This window comes from Anomaloglossus baeobatrachus, chromosome 7 (genome assembly GCF_048569485.1).
Source record: "Anomaloglossus baeobatrachus isolate aAnoBae1 chromosome 7, aAnoBae1.hap1, whole genome shotgun sequence".
NCBI lineage: Eukaryota > Metazoa > Chordata > Amphibia > Anura > Aromobatidae > Anomaloglossus > Anomaloglossus baeobatrachus.
Genome location: NC_134359.1, coordinates 88,551,716 through 88,571,863, shown reverse-complemented (window position 1 = coordinate 88,571,863; position 20,148 = coordinate 88,551,716). Strand labels below are relative to the sequence as shown.

Here is a 20,148-nt window from a genome sequence, read left to right as displayed (position 1 = left end):
AGAAAATAGGCACAAAATGAAAACACTCCAAGCTCCTCCTATGCAGCTAACACCACAGCTGCAATAATCATGGCTCCTCTGTTTCTTCCAGAGACAGGCTCCATCCAAAGTGGTCAACATAGAATCAGAATCTATAACCAGCATTAGAGGGTAAGACGTGAATTTTTATAGTGAATGGGAGTGGTCACAAAAGAGCTGCACCAGAGATTAAGGCTACAAAGGACAGCCAGATATGGTAAAATCCTTAACCCTTCCAGCACTAAAAGAATGTACGGTATATTCACTCAAATAAAGGTTGTAGACCTGACCATAAGGTGTTGTGACCTTCTAGTCCCTCACTAGCCAGAGGTCTCCCCAAAGCGGGGCACAGACATGACACTGATGTGTTGGAAGTAGAAAAAATGGCCAGAGGTAGGGATCTGAGAAATTTTGATAAGAGCAAAATTGTGAATGTGATATGACTGAGTAAAAGGTGGGGTATTCCCTGAATACAGTGTTTACTACCCACAAAAAGTAGTGTAAGGAAGGTCGCCCGGTAAGCAGGAGTCAGGGGATCTACACAATATTAGCAGGGTAGTTATATTGATATAGCTGATAAGCATTTAGATAAAACCCTTCACCACGGGTGATCTGTTGCAGTGCACACCCAGAGTCTGCACTTTATGTTACTTATCAATGTGTCCATCACCTTTTTTCAACAGAAAAGTATTTAAGTACTAGAATGCACATCAGCATAGATGAACGTGTATGAGATTCCTCCTTAGAGGGAAGATGGCGGCTGTGTTATACAGCCAGCAGTTTCTCCAATCGCGGCTGTTTAACAATTTAGATATCGCTTTCAATCGCTGATGACATTCAAACGGTTCCGTAGCCAATGCACACCCATATCACCACCCAACGGGATATATCTGCAGGTCCCTATAGCTGCATAATTTCCATTTTTGGGTCATGACAAAAATGTAATAAAAAGAAATCAAAATTGTGTATGTACCCCAATAAATGCTGGGGCTCACCACAAAAAACAAAAACAAGCCCTCACACCGCTTTTCCGATGAAAAAATAAAGTTATGGGTGTTAGAGGATAGCAACGCAAAGCAAATATATAAATATTTAAAACAAATTAGGATTTTTTTTTTTTTATCCGCTAAACAAACAACAATAACTACAACTCGGAAGAACCATGCTGTAGGTTTATACTGCACACTGAATGCAGTAAAAAGAAAAGCCCAAAAAGTAATGGCTTTTTTTCCCCCCGCCATTTCACTACATTGAGGCTTTTTTTTCCTCTCGCTTTTCAGTCATATGGTTAAGTCAATGATGTCAGTCAAAATATTAACTTGTCCCTCGCACTGTGGTCCTGCACATGCGCACTTTGATCTGTCCTGCTTAAGGCAGATCAAAGTATTGTAGTGCGCGTGCGCGGGCAGTCTGTAACCTTTCCTCGCTCCAGCGCATTCCAGTACTGTGATATGCCCTCAGTAGGGCAGATAAAGGGCGCCTGCGCAGGACTGCAGTGTTGGCCTGTGTGGATGATGTAGTCGCGTTGTTGCATCACCACCGGAGTCCACTCCATCGACTTCTACTCCAATCGCCAGGCGACGCCGTGTTCCTGCCGTGGATAGTGCTGGTGATGGGAGAGGAGTCGATGCTAGCGGCGCAGGCTCCACACATCGACTGGTCTGGGTTTCCTGGGGATCTGCATTGCCACTGGCTGACTGTAGGTGGCGGGTGTCTCTCAGCTGAAGTACCATCATTCAGCTACAGCCTATGGGAAGACACCACACCCTTTTTAATGCCCCTCCTGTCTGCTGACCTCTGCCAGAGATAGTTCTGAAAATTCTGGTTCCTGTTCTGTCCTGTGATTTTGTGTGCTGATCTCTGCTTGTTTCCTGACTACCCTCCTGCCTGCTGTTTTTGTACCTCGCTGCCCGATCCGGTTTTGAGCTCTGCTTGTTTCTGATTACGTCCTTGCCTGTTGATTCTGTCCCTGTTCCGCAATTCCTGGTTTGACCCTGCCTGACTACTACTCTCTCGGACTGCAGCCTTCCACAGGTAGTGATCACCTTGGGCCATGTGTAATTCCAAATCCCTGTATAGGGGTTAAAGGGTTTCAGGGTTCTAGGGGTCCTGCTTGGTGAGTGGCTTCCCTCTGCCTGTCCATTATAGCCCGTCTGAGTCTGTGGATCCAGGCAGGCGATTCTCGTTCTACGAGCGACATCCACACGGAGCTAGGAAGAAGGACGATGACTGCACAGGATAGAAGAAGCGCTGGACCCGAGACCAGTGACTCCCATTGGACCCAATCTCCCCGCAGGTGTTATAATAAAGGTCTTTTTTACATTCTAAAGAGTGGCCTAGGCTCTTATATACAGTATTCTGGAATGCTGTAAATAAGAGCTCAGTGGTGGTGGCCGCAGCTTATAGGGGACAAATCTGGTGACAGGTTTCCTTTCAGGGGTTAATAAATTCATTGTAACTACAAAGTGAACAGAAAAAATACATTTCATGTTTATCAACTGACCTTTAGCTTGTGCTCTCATACTCCAACAAGATAAACCTATAGGGTATGTTACGTGCAATCATACACACAGGGCTCATCCAGAAGTCCGTATTTTCGATCTGAGTGTGATTTGTCAACAAAAAAAAATAAATCTGATTGCACTTGGACCAATGTTATTGAATGAGGCAGTGCATATTTCCGATATTTTCCATGGACTGAGCAGTCCAGTGAAAAAACTTGTGGCACGCACGATTTGCCTCCAAGAATTGGGCGGTACTCCTCCATTCAAGTCTATGGGACCATGAAAAAAATTGGTCAGCACTCGGATGACATTGGAGTGCAGTCCGATTTTCATGGACTCGCTTTTTTTTTCTCTCCACATATGAGAAAAATGGATCCCAGTATGATCAAGCTGTAATTAAACTCTGCTCAAAGCGTGATTAGCGTAATCAGACTGTTTTTCTTGTCTGTAAAAACACGCTTGTGTGAACGCAGCCATATCCTGAGTACAAAGACTTGAATGTGCGCAGCACGTCCACACACTCTTATGTATGTGAAGTCAGTCATATACTCACAGGACCCATCTGCCATCAGGCAGCTGCACAGATCGCAGGTACCGCACCATCTCCTTCTTGGTAGCATCAGGGAGGGGCGTCTGTGTCACGTGGCATACAATCAGCAGACCTAAAGAGTATCACAGGCCCCTGAAGCCATAAGGGTGCTTCAACGTTCTGCATCCCCACAAGGAAGCAGCGCCTACCCCCTCATTAGGGACCCGGAGATCCAGTGCCGGTAACACCAAAAACCCAGGTAATCCCAGTTTTCCCCAACAATCCCCCATACAATGATACTAAGCTAGGGTCCGACCAATGGATGGCCGCCTATAGGTGGAGCCACGCCAGTCCACTAGTTGACCAGGTGGGAGGGGCAGACTGAGGACAGAGCAGACAGGAAGACAGTAGTCACAAGGGAAACTGCAGTGAGACAGTGCACTCAGAGAGAGTCTGTAGTCGGTACACTGTGGTGTGTGAAGGTGGAAGTGAAGTGACGATCTGACGCGGGTTAATGGTGACCTGGTACCCAAGAGAGGTGGTTGCCGATGGAGTACGGTGGAGTACTCCCGGAATGACACATCGATGGGGTACAGGACCCTAGGACAGGAAAGAGCTCCAAGCTGTCCTGTTAACACCTGCACAGCGAGGGGACCATGAAGGACCTTGCTAAACATACGAATCCGAAGACTCAGTAGCAAAGGGAGAGCCGGAGACAGGACCAGAGACTCCATCCCCACAGGGTTCACACTACCATCAGGCGGACAGAAGTGGTCAAACCAACGAACAGGGACCCCCAGTTGCTCTACACCACGAAGACCCATTTACCAGAGACAGGTGCAGGGGAAGAAGGTACCAGTTCACCAAACTGGCACTATAACGAAGGGGACCTGGAGGCGAAACCAGCCGGCCTCGGGCAACCTGTTATTACCAGCCTGCCATGAGTAAAACCAAAAACCTATGTGTCCAAAAACACACTTTGTCCAACACAATTTTATTAAGGATGTGCAAAATACAAACTATTAAAAAAAGAGAATTTTGTTACTTACCGTAAATTCTTTTTCTTATAGTTCCGACATGGGAGACCCAGACCATGGGTGTATAGCTTCTGCCTCCGGAGGACACACAAAGTACTACACTAAAAGTGTAGCTCCTCCCTCCGAGCATATACACCCCCCGGATGACAAATCCAACCAGTTTAGTGCAAAAGCTGAAGGAGGACATCCACCCATAAATAGAGATAGAGTCAAACCCGGAATAACCGGAACCTCTGTCTACAACAACAGCCGGTGAAAAACACACGGAACAAGAAAGCCGCCAACAGGCAACAGGGAGGGTGCTGGGTCTCCCATGTCGGAACTATAAGAAAAAGAATTTACGGTAAGTAACAAAATTCTCTTTTTCTTCATCGTTCTTTATGGGAGACCCAGACCATGGGACGTCTCAAAGCAGTCCATGGGTGGGAAATAAACAGAAACTGAGAAGTAGGCAAAACCTAACTTCACAAATGGGCGACAGCCGCCCGAAGGACGCGTCTGCCCAAGCTCGCATCTGCCGAAGCATGAGCATGCACTTGGTAGTTCTTTCGAAAAGGTGTGCAGACTAGACCAAGTGGCAGCCTGACGGACCTGCTGAGCCGTAGCCTGGTGCCTGAAGGCCCAAGAGGCACCGACAGCTCTGGTCGAGTGCGCCTTAAACCCCGGCGGGGGAGGCACCTGAGAACATTGGTAGGCATCGGATATGGCCGACCGAATCCAACGAGCTAGGGTCGGTTTAGAAGCCGAGAGACCCTTGCGCTGACCTGTGGTCAGCACAAAAAGAGAGGTGCACCGCCTAGGAACAGCGGTGCGTGACACATAGATCCGGAGCGTCCGCACCAAATCTAAAGCATGCAACGCTTTCTCAAAGCGATGCACAGGGGCCGAACAAAGGAAAGACAATGAAATGTCCTGGTTAAGGTGGAAAGGAGACACCACCTTAGGGAGAAAGTCCGGAGTCGGACGGAGAACCACCTTGTCTTGGTGAAAAAAACCAAAAAGGGTGACTCCGAAGAGAGCACAGTCAAATCAGAGACTCTCCTGAGAGAAATTATGGCCACCAGAAAGACCACTTTCTGTGAAAGACGAAACAACGAAACCTCCCTAAGAGGCTCAAAGGGGGGATTCTGTAAGGCCGTGAGGACCAGATTAAGGTCTCAGGGATCCAGAGGCCGCCGGTAAGGCGGAATGATGTGAGATGCGCCCTGCATGAAGGTGCGCACCTGGGCCACCCGGGGGATACGCCGCTGGAACAACACTGACAGAGCCGAGACCTGTCCCTTGAGGGAATTGAGGGACAGTCCTAGCTGCAGACCGGACTGTAGAAAGGACAGGATGGTCGGCAAGGAAAACGGCCAAGGAGCATGGCCGGAAGAACGACACCAGGACAGGAAAATTCTCCAAGTCCTGTGGTAATGTCACGCTCCCCGGGTCCTCGGCTCCCCTCCCCGGGTCCTCTGCTCCGCTCCCCGGGTCCTCAGCCCCGCTCCCCGGCTCACCTGCCACGCTCCCCGCTCTCCAGCCTCCGGTGCCCGTCCTTCCCAGGTTCCCTGGCCTCCGATCCCGGCGTCTGACGGCTTCCCAGGCCCTGGCCGGCTCCCCTGCGTCCTCCCCTCAGCTTCCTTCCCTGGCTTCTGGCACCCGGGCGGCGCGCATGCGCATTAGGGCGCGCGCGCGGTCACTGACCCTTTCTTAAAGGGCCAGCGTCCATTAACAGGAAATGAAGCTAAACAGGTACAGGGTATATAAGGGTTTATTGTCCAAGGGGGCGGGGCCTGATCTTCGTGTTTTCCAAGCTAGGAGTCAGGTCTCCTTGTGTCTCCTTGCCATACTCACGTATCTCTCTTCTAGAGCTGATCCTGCCTCGGCATCCGGTCCTGCTGAATCCCGAACCCCGCACGCTGTCCGTCTGCCATCTGACAGTCCGTACCATCTCGGATCCCTGCGGTGACCCGTCATCTCGCTCCAAAGGTTCCGGACCCCGCCTGACCTCATCTCGGCTTCCGAACCTGAGCTACGTCACCCGGACTACCATCTGTGACTCCGTGGTCCCAGGGACTTCTCCGTTACACTCACTTGCACGGACTGTTCTGCTGCCCATAGTGCTTCAGCTACCGGACTCCTTACCACCATCTTAGAGTTCGGACCAGTGGATCCACCTCCTGGGTCTGCCCGACCGCCTGGCCCTGACAGTAAGATCAGGCCCCGGATCCCGCTGCAGCACTAGCGGCCTTGCAAGAGGAACTCCAACGCCAGCGTGAAGTCCAGACCCGCATGTTGAACTTTATGACTTCCGTGGACACCCGCCTGTACACGTTACAAGCGGCAGTTACGCCTTCAACATTCCGGGCCTCCACTAGTCAATCCACGGCTCCCGCACCCGTGGCAGCCTCTTCGGATGCTTCCCGACTCCGTTTGGCTTCACCACCTCGTTATGCCGGAGATCCCAAGACCTGCAGGGGCTTCATAAACCAATGCTCTCTTCATTTCACGCAGCTGCCACATTTGTTTGCCTCCGACCAAGCCAAGGTCGCCTTCATCATGTCTCACCTAGAGGGCGAGGCACTGGAGTGGATGAATCCCTTGTGGGAGAAGGAGGACCCTATGACCAAGGACCTTCAAGAGTTCCTGCAGGCCTTTCGCAGCACCTTCGACGAGCCGGGACGCGCCTCTGCGTCTGCTTCATCCCTTCTCCGCTTACGTCAAGGAACACTGACGGTAGGCCAATATGCCATCCGTTTCCGCACTTTGGCTTCAGAACTCGGGTGGAATAATGAGGCCCTAACAGCCGCCTTCTGGGAAGGACTCTCGAGTCGCATCAAAGACGAGTTGGCGGGTCGTGACGTGCCCTCCACCCTAGATGCCCTGATTGCCCTAGCAACTCGAGTGGACATTCGTTTTCAGGAGCGCTCCAAAGAGCTATCTCGTGAGAGACGTCCGGTACGGCATTCCTCTCCTCCACGGAAGCCCTCCGTACCTCAGTCATCAACAGCTGGGATTCCCGTCCACGAGCCCATGCAGATTGACCGAGTACGGCGGTCTGAACAACGTCGAGCAGAGCGGCTCGCCAAGGGTCTCTGCTTTTACTGCGGAGAGGGCACACATCTCCTACGCTCCTGTCCGGAAAGGCCGGGAAACTCCAAAGCCTAGGGTTGGTAGGAGAGGCCACCCTAGGTGCTGGGACTCTCTCAGACCCGGTTATGTGGACCGTGCAAGTGTCAGCGGGAGAGACGCGCTTCACGGCTGAGGCATACCTCGACTCTGGAGCAGCAGGCAATTTCATCCAGCAGGCCACGGTGGACAAGTATCAGTTGCCTGTTACTCTACTCGATAAGCCCCTAGTGATTGCCTCTGTGGATGGGAGACCCCTCGCTGATACCATCTCCTGGGTCACCAGGCCGGTCGAACTGCGTATCGGTGCCCTGCACACCGAGAACATCGCTCTCTACGTCCTTCCACACATGTCCCATCAAATCCTGCTGGGACTTCCCTGGTTGCGGACACACGAACCATCAGTCAGCTGGGGCACTGGCGAAATCACCCGATGGGGCTCCGCCTGTCATGAGAGGTGTCTGAAGTCTATACAACCCATCCGACGACCTCCGGTTCCAGAGAACCTACCGGAACTGCCCTCGGCCTATTGGTCCTTCGCAGACGTTTTTGACAAGAAGGAGTCTGAGGTACTTCCGCCACACCGTCCCTACGATTGCGCCATCGACCTGCTCCCAGGAACAACACCACCTCGAGGACGGATATATCCGTTGTCTCCAGCCGAAACCAGGGCCATGTCTACCTACATCACAGAAAGCCTGGCAAAGGGATTCATCCGGAGATCCTCCTCTCCTGCGGGAGCAGGCTTCTTCTTCGTTAAGAAGAAAGAGGGTGACCTACGCCCATGCATTGACTACCGGGGTTTGAATCAGATCACCATAAAAAACAAGTACCCCCTGCCGCTCATCCCCGAATTGTTCGACCGGCTCAGAGGAGCCCGTGTGTTCACCAAACTGGATCTTCGGGGTGCCTACAACCTAGTTCGTATCCGCTCTGGGGACGAATGGAAGACCGCGTTTAATACTCGCGATGGGCACTATGAATACTGCGTAATGCCCTTCGGTCTGTGTAACGCTCCTGCCGTATTCCAAGAATTGGTGAACGACATTTTCCGGGACCTCCTCTACATCTGTGTAGTAGTTTATCTGGATGACATCCTTGTCTTCTCTCCGGACCTCCAGACCCACAGAGAGAACGTACGGCTGGTTCTACAGAGACTGAGAGAGAACCGTCTCTACGCCAAATATGAGAAGTGTGTCTTTGAGCAGTCTTCTCTCCCTTTCCTGGGATACATCATCTCGGGTACAGGGCTGCAGATGGATCCAAAGAAGGTCTCCTCCATTCTCAACTGGCCTCCCCCTTCTGGACTGAAGGCAATCCAACGGTTCCTGGGATTCGCCAACTACTACCGCCAGTTTATCCCTCACTTCTCTGCCCTGACTGCTCCTCTCTCCGCCTTGACCAAGAAGGAGGCTAATCCAAAGGACTGGTCACCTGCGGCCGACGCCGCGTTTTGCTCTCTGAAGCGAGCATTTGCCTCCTCTCCTGTACTCCACCGACCGGAGTTAAACCGCCAGTTCACCTTGGAGGTGGATGCCTCCTCCTCAGGAGCCGGAGCAGTGCTCATGCAGAAGTCCTCCTCCGGGAAGATGGTGACTTGCGGTTTCTTCTCCAAGAGCTTCTCAGCGCCTGAACGTAATTACACCATCGGTGACCGAGAACTATTGGCGGTCAAACTGGCTCTGGAGGAGTGGCGCTACCTCCTGGAAGGAGCAGTGTACCCCGTGATTATCTACACGGACCACAAGAACCTGGAATACCTTCGGTCCGCTCAGCGACTGAACCCACGGCAAGCCAGGTGGTCCTTATTCTTTGCCAGGTTTGATTTCCAGCTCCATTTCCGACCCGCGGACAAGAATGTACGCGCTGATGCCCTGTCTAGGTCTCTCATGCCCATGGAGCAGGAGGAAGAGAGTACCCAACCTATCATCTCTCCTAGCAAGATTATTCCGGTGGCTCCTGTCACCCTGGCCCAGATACCGCCCGGGAAGACCTATGTCTCTGAGACCGACAGGCAAAAAGTCTTACACTGGGGTCATGCCTCAAAAACAGCCGGTCATGCAGGTCAGAAGAGAACATGGAGTGCGATTGTACGCCATTACTGGTGGCCATCCCTTCGCACGGACGTCGCTGCTTTTGTCTCTGCCTGCTCCTCTTGTGCCAGGAACAAGACGCCCAAGCACCTGCCATATGGCCGTCTTCTGCCTCTGCCTATACCCTCAGTTCCATGGCAACACATAGCGATGGACTTTATTACGGACTTGCCATTATCCTCCGGGCACACAGTCATATGGGTCGTGGTGGACCGGTTCTCCAAAATGGCTCACTTCGTCCCTATGGCCGGACTGCCCTCTGCTCAGGAACTCGCGGAAGCCTATATACATCACATCTTCCGCTTGCATGGCTTTCCATCCCACATCGTGTCCGACAGGGGAACTCAGTTCACCTCCCGCTTCTGGAGGGCGCTCTGCAAACATCTGGGAGTGACTCTGGACTTTTCTTCTGCTTACCATCCTCAGTCTAATGGCCAAGTGGAGAGGGTCAATCAAATCTTGACCTCCTTCTTACGTCACTATGTCAACGCCCATCACGACGACTGGTCCACGCTTCTTCCTTGGGCAGAATTCTCCCATAACCACCACATCAGTGAGTCGTCCTCCAAGTCTCCCTTCCATGTCGTTTACGGACTTCAGCCCTCTGTCCCGTTGCCTATATCCCCTTCTTCGGATGTCCCTGCTGCTGATACTGTAGCCCGTGACTTCGCTACCATTTGGGACTCTGTCAAGGCGTCCCTTGGGCGCGCTTCCCAGCGGATGAAGAAACACGCCGACAAGAGGCGCCTGGACCCTCCGTGTTTCTCTCCTGGTGACCTGGTCTGGCTTGCTTCCCAGTACATCCGATTGAAGATACCTTCCTACAAGCTGGGTCCTCGCTACATCGGGCCGTTTAAGGTCCTCAGCAAGATCAATGAGGTCTCCTACAAACTGAGGCTTCCGGCCACGATGCGGATTCCCAACTCCTTCCACGTCTCTCTGCTCAAGCCGGTTTTCCTTGGTCCCTTCTCCTCTGCTGCCAGTCCGGCTCCTCCTCCTATTGCCGAGGACGACATCTATGCGGTAAGGGATATCGTGGCCATGAAGACTGTTCGAGGCCGACAGTTCTTCCTGGTGGACTGGGAGGGGTATGGTCCTGAGGATAGGTCCTGGGAGCCCAGGGAGAACGTGGGCACTCCTCTGATCCGTGCCTTCATGTCCCGGTTGCGGGGAGGGGGGCGTGGGGGGGGGGGTACTGTCACGCTCCCCGGGTCCTCGACTCCCCTCCCCGGGTCCTCTGCTCCGCTCCCCGGGTCCTCAGCCCCGCTCCCCGGCTCACCTGCCACGCTCCCCGCTCTCCAGCCTCCGGTGCCCGTCCTTCCCAGGTTCCCTGGCCTCCGATCCCGGCGTCTGACGGCTTCCCAGGCCCTGGCCGGCTCCCCTGCGTCCTCCCCTCAGCTTCCTTCCCTGGCTTCTGGCACCCGGGCGGCGCGCATGCGCATTAGGGCGCGCGCGCGGTCACTGACCCTTTCTTAAAGGGCCAGCGTCCATTAACAGGAAATGAAGCTAAACAGGTACAGGGTATATAAGGGTTTATTGTCCAAGGGGGCGGGGCCTGATCTTCGTGTTTTCCAAGCTAGGAGTCAGGTCTCCTTGTGTCTCCTTGCCATACTCACGTATCTCTCTTCTAGAGCTGATCCTGCCTCGGCATCCGGTCCTGCTGAATCCCGAACCCCGCACGCTGTCCGTCTGCCATCTGACAGTCCGTACCATCTCGGATCCCTGCGGTGACCCGTCATCTCGCTCCAAAGGTTCCGGACCCCGCCTGACCTCATCTCGGCTTCCGAACCTGAGCTACGTCACCCGGACTACCATCTGTGACTCCGTGGTCCCAGGGACTTCTCCGTTACACTCACTTGCACGGACTGTTCTGCTGCCCATAGTGCTTCAGCTACCGGACTCCTTACCACCATCTTAGAGTTCGGACCAGTGGATCCACCTCCTGGGTCTGCCCGACCGCCTGGCCCTGACAGGTAAATCCTGGCCGAGGAAGATTTCCGAGCCTGAGTCATAGTGAAGATGACCTCGGAAGGAATGCCTGAAGCCGTAAGGATCCAGGGCTCAAGAGCCACGCCGTCAATCTGAGAGCCGCAGAATTCTGGCGGAAAACGGACCCTGTGAGAGAAGGTCTGGGCGGTCCAGGAGATGCCACGGCACCTCTACGGACAGACGGAGCAGGTCTGGGAACCAAGCTCGCCTGGGCCAGTCTGGGGCGATGAGTACGACCCGACGGCCCTCCATTCTGATCTTGTGCAGGACTCTGGGCAAGAGAGCTAGAGGGGGAAACACGTAGGCCAGACGGAACTGGGACCAGTCCTGAACCAGCACGTCCGCCGCCAAGGCCTGAGGATCGTGGGAGCGAGCCACGTAAACCGGGACCTTGTTGTTGTGCCATTAGATCCACTTCCGGAGTGCCCCACTTGCGGCAGATTGACCGGAACACTGCCGGATGCAGGGCCCACTCACCGCTGTCCACGGTTTGAGGCTGAGATAATCTGCCTCCCAGTTTTCTACGCCTGGGATGTGGACTGCGGATATGGTGGACTTGGAGTCCTCCGTCCACTGAAGGATGCGTTGAATTTTCAACAGGGCTAGGCGGCTGCGAGTCCCACCCTGGTGATTGATGTAGGCAACTGCTGTCGCGTTGTCTGACTGGACTCGAATGTGCTTGCCCGCCGACAGGTGGAGAAAAACTACGAGAGCTAGGAGTACAGCCCTGAATTCCAGCACATTGATCGAGAGGGCTGATTCGGACGGAGTCCAAGTGCCCTGTGCTCGGTGGTGGAGAAACACTGCTCCCCAGCCGGATAGACTGGCATCCGTGGTGAGAATCACCCAGGACGGGGCCAGAAAGGAGCGTCCCTGGGACAGAGAGAGGGGCCGAAGCCACCACTAAAGAGAGCTCCTGGTCTGTGGCGACAGAGCCACCAGCCTGTGCAAGGAAGAGGTCCGCTTGTCCCAACAGCGGAGAATGTCCAGCTGCAGGGGACGCAGATGGAACTGGCAAAGGGAACCGCTTCCATTGACGCCACCATCTGACCCAGCACCTGCATGAGGTGCCTGATGGAATGACGGCGGAGCCTCAGCAGAGAGCGAACCGCCAGATGAAGGGACTGCTGTTTGACTAAGGGCAGCTTCACAAGTGCAAGCAGAGTCTCGAATTGCATCCCTAGGCACGTAAGTTCCTGGGTCGGGGTCAGAGTGGACTTGCAAGCGTGGCGAGAGTGAGCGAGACACTCCGCTGAGAGTGAGCGAGACACTCCGCTGACAGTCTGCACTGGATGAAGCCTTGACTAGAAGGTCGTCCAGGTAAGGAACCACTACCAACCCCTGGAGGTGCAGAACCGCAACCACTGCTGCCATGACCTTGAATACACGAGGGGCCGTGGCTAACCCGAAGGGGAGAGCCACGAATTGGAAATGTTCCTCTCTGATTACAAAACGTAGCCAACGCTGGTGTGAAACTGCGATTGGCACATGCAGATAGACATCTCTGATGTCGATGGATGCTAAGAAATCTCCTTGGGTCATTGACTGATCGCAGAGATTCCATGCAAAAATGCCGCACCTGAACATGCTTGTTGAGAAGCTTGAGATCCAGGTCGGAAAGCACCGTCCTTTTCGGGGACTAGGAAGAGATTTGAGTAGAAATCTCAGAACCGTTCCCAGTCGGGAACTGGTACAATTACTCCGTTGGCCTGCAAGAATGCCACGGCCTGTGAGAAGGCGGCGGCCTTGGAGCAGGGGGGAGTTGACCGAAAAAATCTGTTTGGCGGGCTGGATAGAATTCTATTCTGTAGCCGTGGGAGATGGTAACCCACACCCACTGATCGAAGACGTGTTGAAACCACACGTCGCCCAAGAGGGAGAGCCTGCCATCGACCAAGGACGTTACTGGCGCGGCCAGATAATCAAGAGGAGGCTGCCTTGGTGGCAGCAGCTCCTGCGGACTTCTGAGGACGCGGCTTCATGCGGCAGTTGGTTTACGGACCTTGGCTGAGTTAGTGGACGAGGCCGAGGGCTTAGAGGACGACCAGTTAGAGGAACGAAAAGAACGAACCTCGACTGGTTCCTGCCCTGGACAGGTTTCCTGGGTTTGTGGCATGGAAGTACTCTTCCTGCCAAAAGCTTCCTTAATAATTTCATCCAGTTGTTCACCGAATAGACTGGTCCCAGCAAAAGGGAGTCCAGCAAGGAACTTCTTAAGAAGCATCTACCTTCCACTCTCGAAGCCACAGGAGCCTGCGGATAGCGAGGGAAGTAGCCGAGGCCACCGCAGTGCGGTGAGAAGCCTCTAGCATGGCAGACATGGCATAGGATGAAAGGACTGAAGCCTGGAAGATAAGGCAACCATTTCGGGCATAAAGTCCCTGGTGAGGGAATGCATCTCCTCCAGAGAAGCAGAGATGGCTTTGAGAGCCCGCACTGCTGCAAAGGATGGGGAGAACGAGGCCCCTGCCGCCTCATATATAGATTTGGCCAGAAGGACAACCTGGCGGACAGTGGGAGCCTTAGAGAGGTGCCGTCAGCCACTGATACAACTATCCGGGCTGAAAGTCTAGACACCGGAGGGTCCACCCTTGGTGAATGAGCCCACTCCTTGACCACCACTGGTGGAAGGGGGAAACAGTCATCAGAACCACGCTGTGGGAAGCGTCTGTCAGGACAGGCTCTGGGCTTGGTCACAGTGGGCTGACAAACTGGAGTGGTTAAGGAACACACTCCTTGTTCTCTTAAGGTATACTGATGCCTTTCTGCCAGAGGGGAATGCACCCCTGATACAGGCGGATTGAGGTCCAGTACAAATATAATGGACGCAATCAAATCATTAGCATCTGCGTCACCTTCGGACAGATCAATGGGGTACATGAAGTAGCGTCCGAGCCCCTAGTAAAGGCATTCTCCTCATCCTGCGAGTCAGCTCGTGAATCAGAGCCGCGGGACGAGGAAGGAAGGGGGACCCTGCGTCTCCATTTTAGGAGGACGGGGTCTGGGAGCAGATGAAGAATCCTCTGTGAGCTTTGCTGAGCGAGCCGTAGCAGCAGAAGCGCCCTGAGAAGGGGGCTGATGCATGCTCAGCAGTGTCCGGGACAGCTGTCCCCTGGAGAGAGGGATTCTACCCAAACCGGGGGTTCAGCCACCGGAGCCGGAGCAGCTGGAGGGACCACTGATGAGCTTCCAGGCTGAGGGACCACTATGTTAGAGCAAGCATCACAATGTGGTTATGTGCTCGGTACAGGCAGTACGAGTCTACATGCAGTGCATAATAAGAACAGCCTTGCAGCCTTGCTCTGATGTGAGACATGCTGTAGAAGTGGGGGCTCTGTCCAGGATGACCCCCAGCAGAGTATATAAACAGTATATAAGCAGCTGCACAACCGGAGGTTGTGGCTTGCCAGACCGTTTAACATAGGGACATCTCTGTGCCCTCCAGATCCCCCAGCCCAGGCCCCCATTTGTCACAATGTGGATGCAGACATTGAGAACGCTGAGAAAATGGCGCCGGAGCGAGGAGAGGGGGCGGGGCCTACTCTGAGAGCTGGATCCGGAGGGCCAATGAGGTATACTGGGGAGGGAATCCTTCCTCAGTGAGGAGTGTCCCTTCCCTGTGCTAAACAGCCGCTGGGCGGAGCCGCACTGTCCCTCTGCATGACTGACATGCAGGGGCAGTGAAATCGAAACTAGGCCTCAGGCGAAGCCGGGGCCTAGATTTAAACATGCGGCCAGCGTGCAGGCACCATCGGCGCGGTTCTCCAGTGAAAACTGGAGAACCGGCCGGAAATGTTAACACAGTCATATAACACACTCTCCCCAATATATAAAGTACAAGGGACCCCTGGAAAGACCACTATCTGTGGTAATAACGTCTCAGTACTTAGCTTGTGAGACGCAGGTGCCAGGTCCCTGAGGGGTGAGCGCTCCGTCCGGCAAGATCCTGAAAGGGCTGCGGATGGAGACCGGTCTCCTGCAAAGCAGTGAGAACCGTGAAGGCTCCCACTTCAAGCCAGAGCCTCAGGGGATGGTGAAGGAGCGCGGCATGTGAAGGCTCCAGCCTTGTAAAATCAACCTTAACAGCACCGCTGACACAGTGGGGTGAGAAGGGACATGCCGGGAGTCCAGATTGGACCCGCTTTTCTTCCAAATCTTTGAAATCAAAAATCAAAAATCAGAGAATGCATGTGTGTGTGTGATCCTCCTGAACACAAAGCATTGAACTGGTTGGATTTGTCATCCGGGGGGTGTATATGCTCGGAGGGAGGAGCTACACTTTTAGTGCAGTACTTTGTGTGTCCTCCGGAGGCAGAAGCTATACACCCATGGTCTGGGTCTCCCATAAGGAACGATGAAGAAAAATGGTATACACCCCATCTGTGACACAAAATTTTGGTCACAGTGGGGCACGGGAGACAATTACAAGGAGAGATGGAAAACTCCACAGGGGTGGGGACCGGGATATCAGTATATGAATTGAAAACAGTCAGAGTGGGACACAATAAACATCCCAAACGGGTAACGTTATCGGATATACCCCCACTCTGGCTATGTTAAAAAATTAGAATGCTACCATATATAAAATATCAACCATGAGTCCCTGCGAGGATCTATCAGACCCATATATAAGTCAATATCTCAAAGGTAAAAGTAACACTAATATAATATGCAGGGTGCAACAGTACATACAAGGCACAGAATGGCGCAATCAAAAAATGTCCACGGTCCAGGCCCAACGTGCGTTTTGTGTCCTTTGTCAAGGGCCACCACACATTGTCTGTATTGTCAAAGGGAAAAAACCAGTTGCACTAAACCTTGGTTTGGACTCCCTTCTTCTAACACCTGTCACATCACCCATCCTCTGGGGCCCGGCCCTGCTTGCGGAGGGTCTACCATCCAAGCTGCAAATAACACCAGCCCCAGTAGTGACATTCTGCAGCAGCGGCTCCATTCACATAGCCACAACACCGCAAGTGGCGTCACGTGTGAACACTAATTTAATCCCTTGTAAATATATCCCCATTACAAAAAGGAACCCAGGGCACAAAACCGGGCAACGGCCACCACAGTGACATCCCCCAAGAGAGCCATCGCCCGGGACCGAGTACCCCATATCCCTGGGTGCTACACAGCCATAATCTGGGTACAAAGACTTGAATGTGCACAGCACGTCCACACACTCTTATGTATGTGCAGTCATATACTCACAGGCCCCATCCGCCATCAGGCAGCTGCACAGATCGCAGGTACCGCACCATCTCCTTCTTGGTAGCGTCAGGGAGGGGCGTCTGTGTCACGTGGCATACAATCAGCAGACCTAAAGAGTATCACAGATTTACAGCAAGTAAAGTAGACGGGAGTCAGATGTAGTGATGGTGGTCATGTATCACTGACAAGTCTCACCTGGCATCAAGAACAGTGGGCCGCCATAATCCCCAGCCCAATGGCCATCCTCCGCTTGTAAGGCAGAATAAAATGTTAATCCATTTTCTGCTCCATCCTGGGCCGTATGCGCCTTGGGTAAGTCTTTTAAAAATTCACTCTGCACCAGAAAGTAAAAGCCGCGTTATTGATGATCAGCTTATACAGATGTATATGGATCAATAAAACGCTATGGGTCAGTGCGCTGTCCGAGAGATAACGGATGTGTGAATATAGCCTTATTCTGATATATATGATATATGTCTGACAAGTAATGTTAAAAGTGTTTACTTAAAGGGGTTGTCCACTTTTTGGGACAATTTGTTTTTACTTAAATGCATCTATTTGGGGTTAGAAATAATTTTTGAAGTCACATTTCATTAAAGGGGTTATCCACTACTTTTACATTGATTGCTTATATCAATGTCTGATTGGCAAGGGTCAGACACCGCACATCCCAGCCGATCTGCTGTTCTTGGTCCTGGCAGAGGCAGCCGGAAATGCTCAGTTCTGGCCTAGCTCCGTCTTCTGATATTGACCAAGGCCAGGTGCTGTACATCTACCTCCCATTCTAATCAATAGGAAGCCGATGTTAAGTACCCGTCCTCGCCCGCTATCAGAAGAGGGAGCAGCACCGGAACTGAGCACTTCCAGGCTACCTGCTGCCGCTACCGGGACCAAAAACAGCTGATCGGTGGGGGTGTGGGGTGTCGGACCCCGTCCAATCAGACATTGATGACCTATCCTACGTACAGGCCATCAATGGAAAAGTAGTGGACAACCCCTTTAATAATGTTGCACTGTTTGTCATTTCCAGCCTTTTCGAGTTCCTGATCATTCAGCTTTGAGGTGTTCAGCTCAGAGGAGCTTAGAAACAAACAGGTAAGAGGCTTAGAAACTCTCCCATCAGACCGTCATTGTGAGCTCACTGAGGGATGTTTCCGTTAACTCATTTTTAAGCCAGCAATGCACAGGTTATGTTATTGGATGAAGGCTGGGCACAGTTTTTGTTTTACATCATACTATATATTAAACAATTTGAGAGGTAACTTCCTTGAGATTTATTTTTTTAATTTTCTGTGATTTTCTGGCACTGAAAAACCTAATTTCCTGCAATTTTACCTTTCTATATTTGCTCCATTGTGTCTGTATTATGCATTAATGGCCTTAGGAAGATTTCACTTTGATGTTGAAATCTGGTGATTTTTTATATACGATTTTTTTCTAATATATGTCCACTTTTTGGATTTTACTTATTTGCTTATATTTTAATGATTTATGACCACAACAAAAAGTTTAAGGTTCCGGGTAAAAAGCCAAATCATGCAGATTTTTTATGTACTCCAATTGCAAAAATGATTTTTAGTCCTAAATGTAAGTACACAAAAAATAAAATTAAAAAGTGTCCTCAAATGTGGAGAACCCCTAGTGCTGCTCTCCTGCAGTTAAAGGGAGTGTTTCACTTTCTTATACAAAAGTATCATTAGTTATAAGGTTTTCAATACTGGATCTTTTCTTATCTAAACTCCTTAGAAAAATAATACAGGCTGCATGTGAATAAGTGTTAGGTACCGTGTCCAGCCCCAGCGAGTGCGCCTCCAGGGCGGATTGTGGACGGTCGTCTCCCTCCACATAGCGCCAGCACTGTCTGCCCTCCGTACAGGACAGGCGCCAGCGGGTGAGGTCTGTGGCTGGATCGCTCTTGTAAGGACCCCCCCTCCTGCGGAGACACCTGGGGGAAAAAAATTGCAAAATTACTTTTTAAGTTTATTTTTAATTATTACCATTAACGGGGTATTCCCATCTCAAAGATCATGTCCTAATATGTAGTAAATGTAGTAATAATAATATTAGCATTTAGAAATGTAGTATAGTTCTCCTGATTATCTATGTCTCTTACCTCATGTGCAGGGCATTGCAGATTAGGTATCCATGGTTATGACCACTTGCAACTTACTGGCACTATATGAGTGGTCATAACCATTCATACCTAAGCTGCAATGCCCTGCACATGAGGTATATGACATGGCTATAGCAGGAGAACTATACTACATTTCTAATTGGAGATATTTGCTAATACTATTATTATTATTACACCTACAACATATTGGTATAAGATCTTGGAGATTGGGATAGTCTTTTAAGAGTAACCGCAATAATAGTGTCAGAAATACTGGACAACTGCATAAATAGCAATTCCCCTTCAGACTAGAATACAATAAAACCAGCTCAGGGCTATGAAGAACCTAAACCTGACATTACACAAGGTTATGTTGGATCGTCACCAGTCTGCTTCTGCGGTGATTGCAGGGACAGTTCCCTAATACTCACGTCCCCTCGCTCATTTCTCTGTTATGCAGTCTGCACCTGGTTACTGTCTACCGCTCCATCCCTTAAAACCCAAAGTGGTAACGCATTAAGACCCAGAGGATTCTAGGACTTGTAGTTCTTAAAACGTCTCAATCCAAAGCCCGAGATACGGTAAAGGACTACATTTCCCAGACAACACCGCGCCGCCAGATCCTACATCACGCTATCCTGACATGAGCAGAGACTTCAGGAGCCAATCACAGCGCTGATAGCTGTATACATGTAGGCGGGGCCATCAGCTATCAGCCAATGGGTGGTGACAAATACAGAATAGCGTGTTCCGTCAAGTGCTGTCCCCGAGTCTCTGCAGCTGTCGCTTCAGTGTGAGGTCAGCGCTGCCGGGAGGCGGAGGAGAATAAGCTCCAGTCCTTATATTGACAAATAAAAGGAAACTGGTTTTATGTAATATTTCTCACGACCCTCCCATTCAATTTTGTTGTGACACAAATAAAAACCCCATTATGTCACCTGCAGCTCAAACTCTACTTACTGCTCACTAAACCTGTCAGGTGCAATATGCATCCAAGACCATGAGCAGCTCTGGGTCCATATTGCTAATCCCTGCCTAACCGTCCCTGTATACACTACCATACAGTAGATAAAGGGAGCCTTAGAAAAAGTATTTCTAAAGATCCTTTATGATATGCTAATGAGTGAGGGGACTAGTCCCCTGGGCGTTAGTTCCCCTGACTAGTCGGCCCCATTAGCATGTTAGCACGTCCCTGTGGGCCCCTGTAGGCGTGCTCTCATGCTAATGAATGCGCAGCATCACAGGATGATCTCACTCAGCTCTCCGCTGCCATTGCTTCTGACACTGGATTTCGGCTCAGTGCGCATGACCTCGGAGTGTCCATATTTCTAATCCATACCTAACTGTCCCTGTATACACTAGCATAAAGAGATCTTTAGAAAAAGTATTTGTAAAGATCCTTTATGATATGCTAATGATTCCAGGGACTAGTCGCAAGGGCTGTAGCTCCTGCGCTCATTCTGCTCTCGTAAGCTGCTATCACACCTCCGGTTTCTGCAATGCGGCACAATCCTGCACTTTGCAGGAAAACCGCAACCGTTTT

At 51.6% G+C, this 20,148-nt stretch overlaps 1 protein-coding gene across 1 annotated transcript in view; it reads right to left on the bottom strand.

The window, feature by feature from the left end:
• Positions 1–19,105, bottom strand: part of LOC142245106 (lanosterol synthase-like) — a 116,387-nt gene extending 97,282 nt beyond the window's left edge. Inside the window, exons 1-4 of the mRNA XM_075317435.1 lie at positions 19,037–19,105; positions 18,278–18,437; positions 16,688–16,826; positions 16,493–16,601 (exon numbers count right to left, since the gene is read on the bottom strand). Coding sequence (XP_075173550.1) covers positions 16,493–16,601; positions 16,688–16,826; positions 18,278–18,437; positions 19,037–19,050 — 422 coding nt within the window. The 5' untranslated portion in view covers positions 19,051–19,105. The remainder of the gene's footprint in view (positions 1–16,492; positions 16,602–16,687; positions 16,827–18,277; positions 18,438–19,036) is intronic.
• Positions 19,106–20,148: the final 1,043 nt, after the last annotated feature.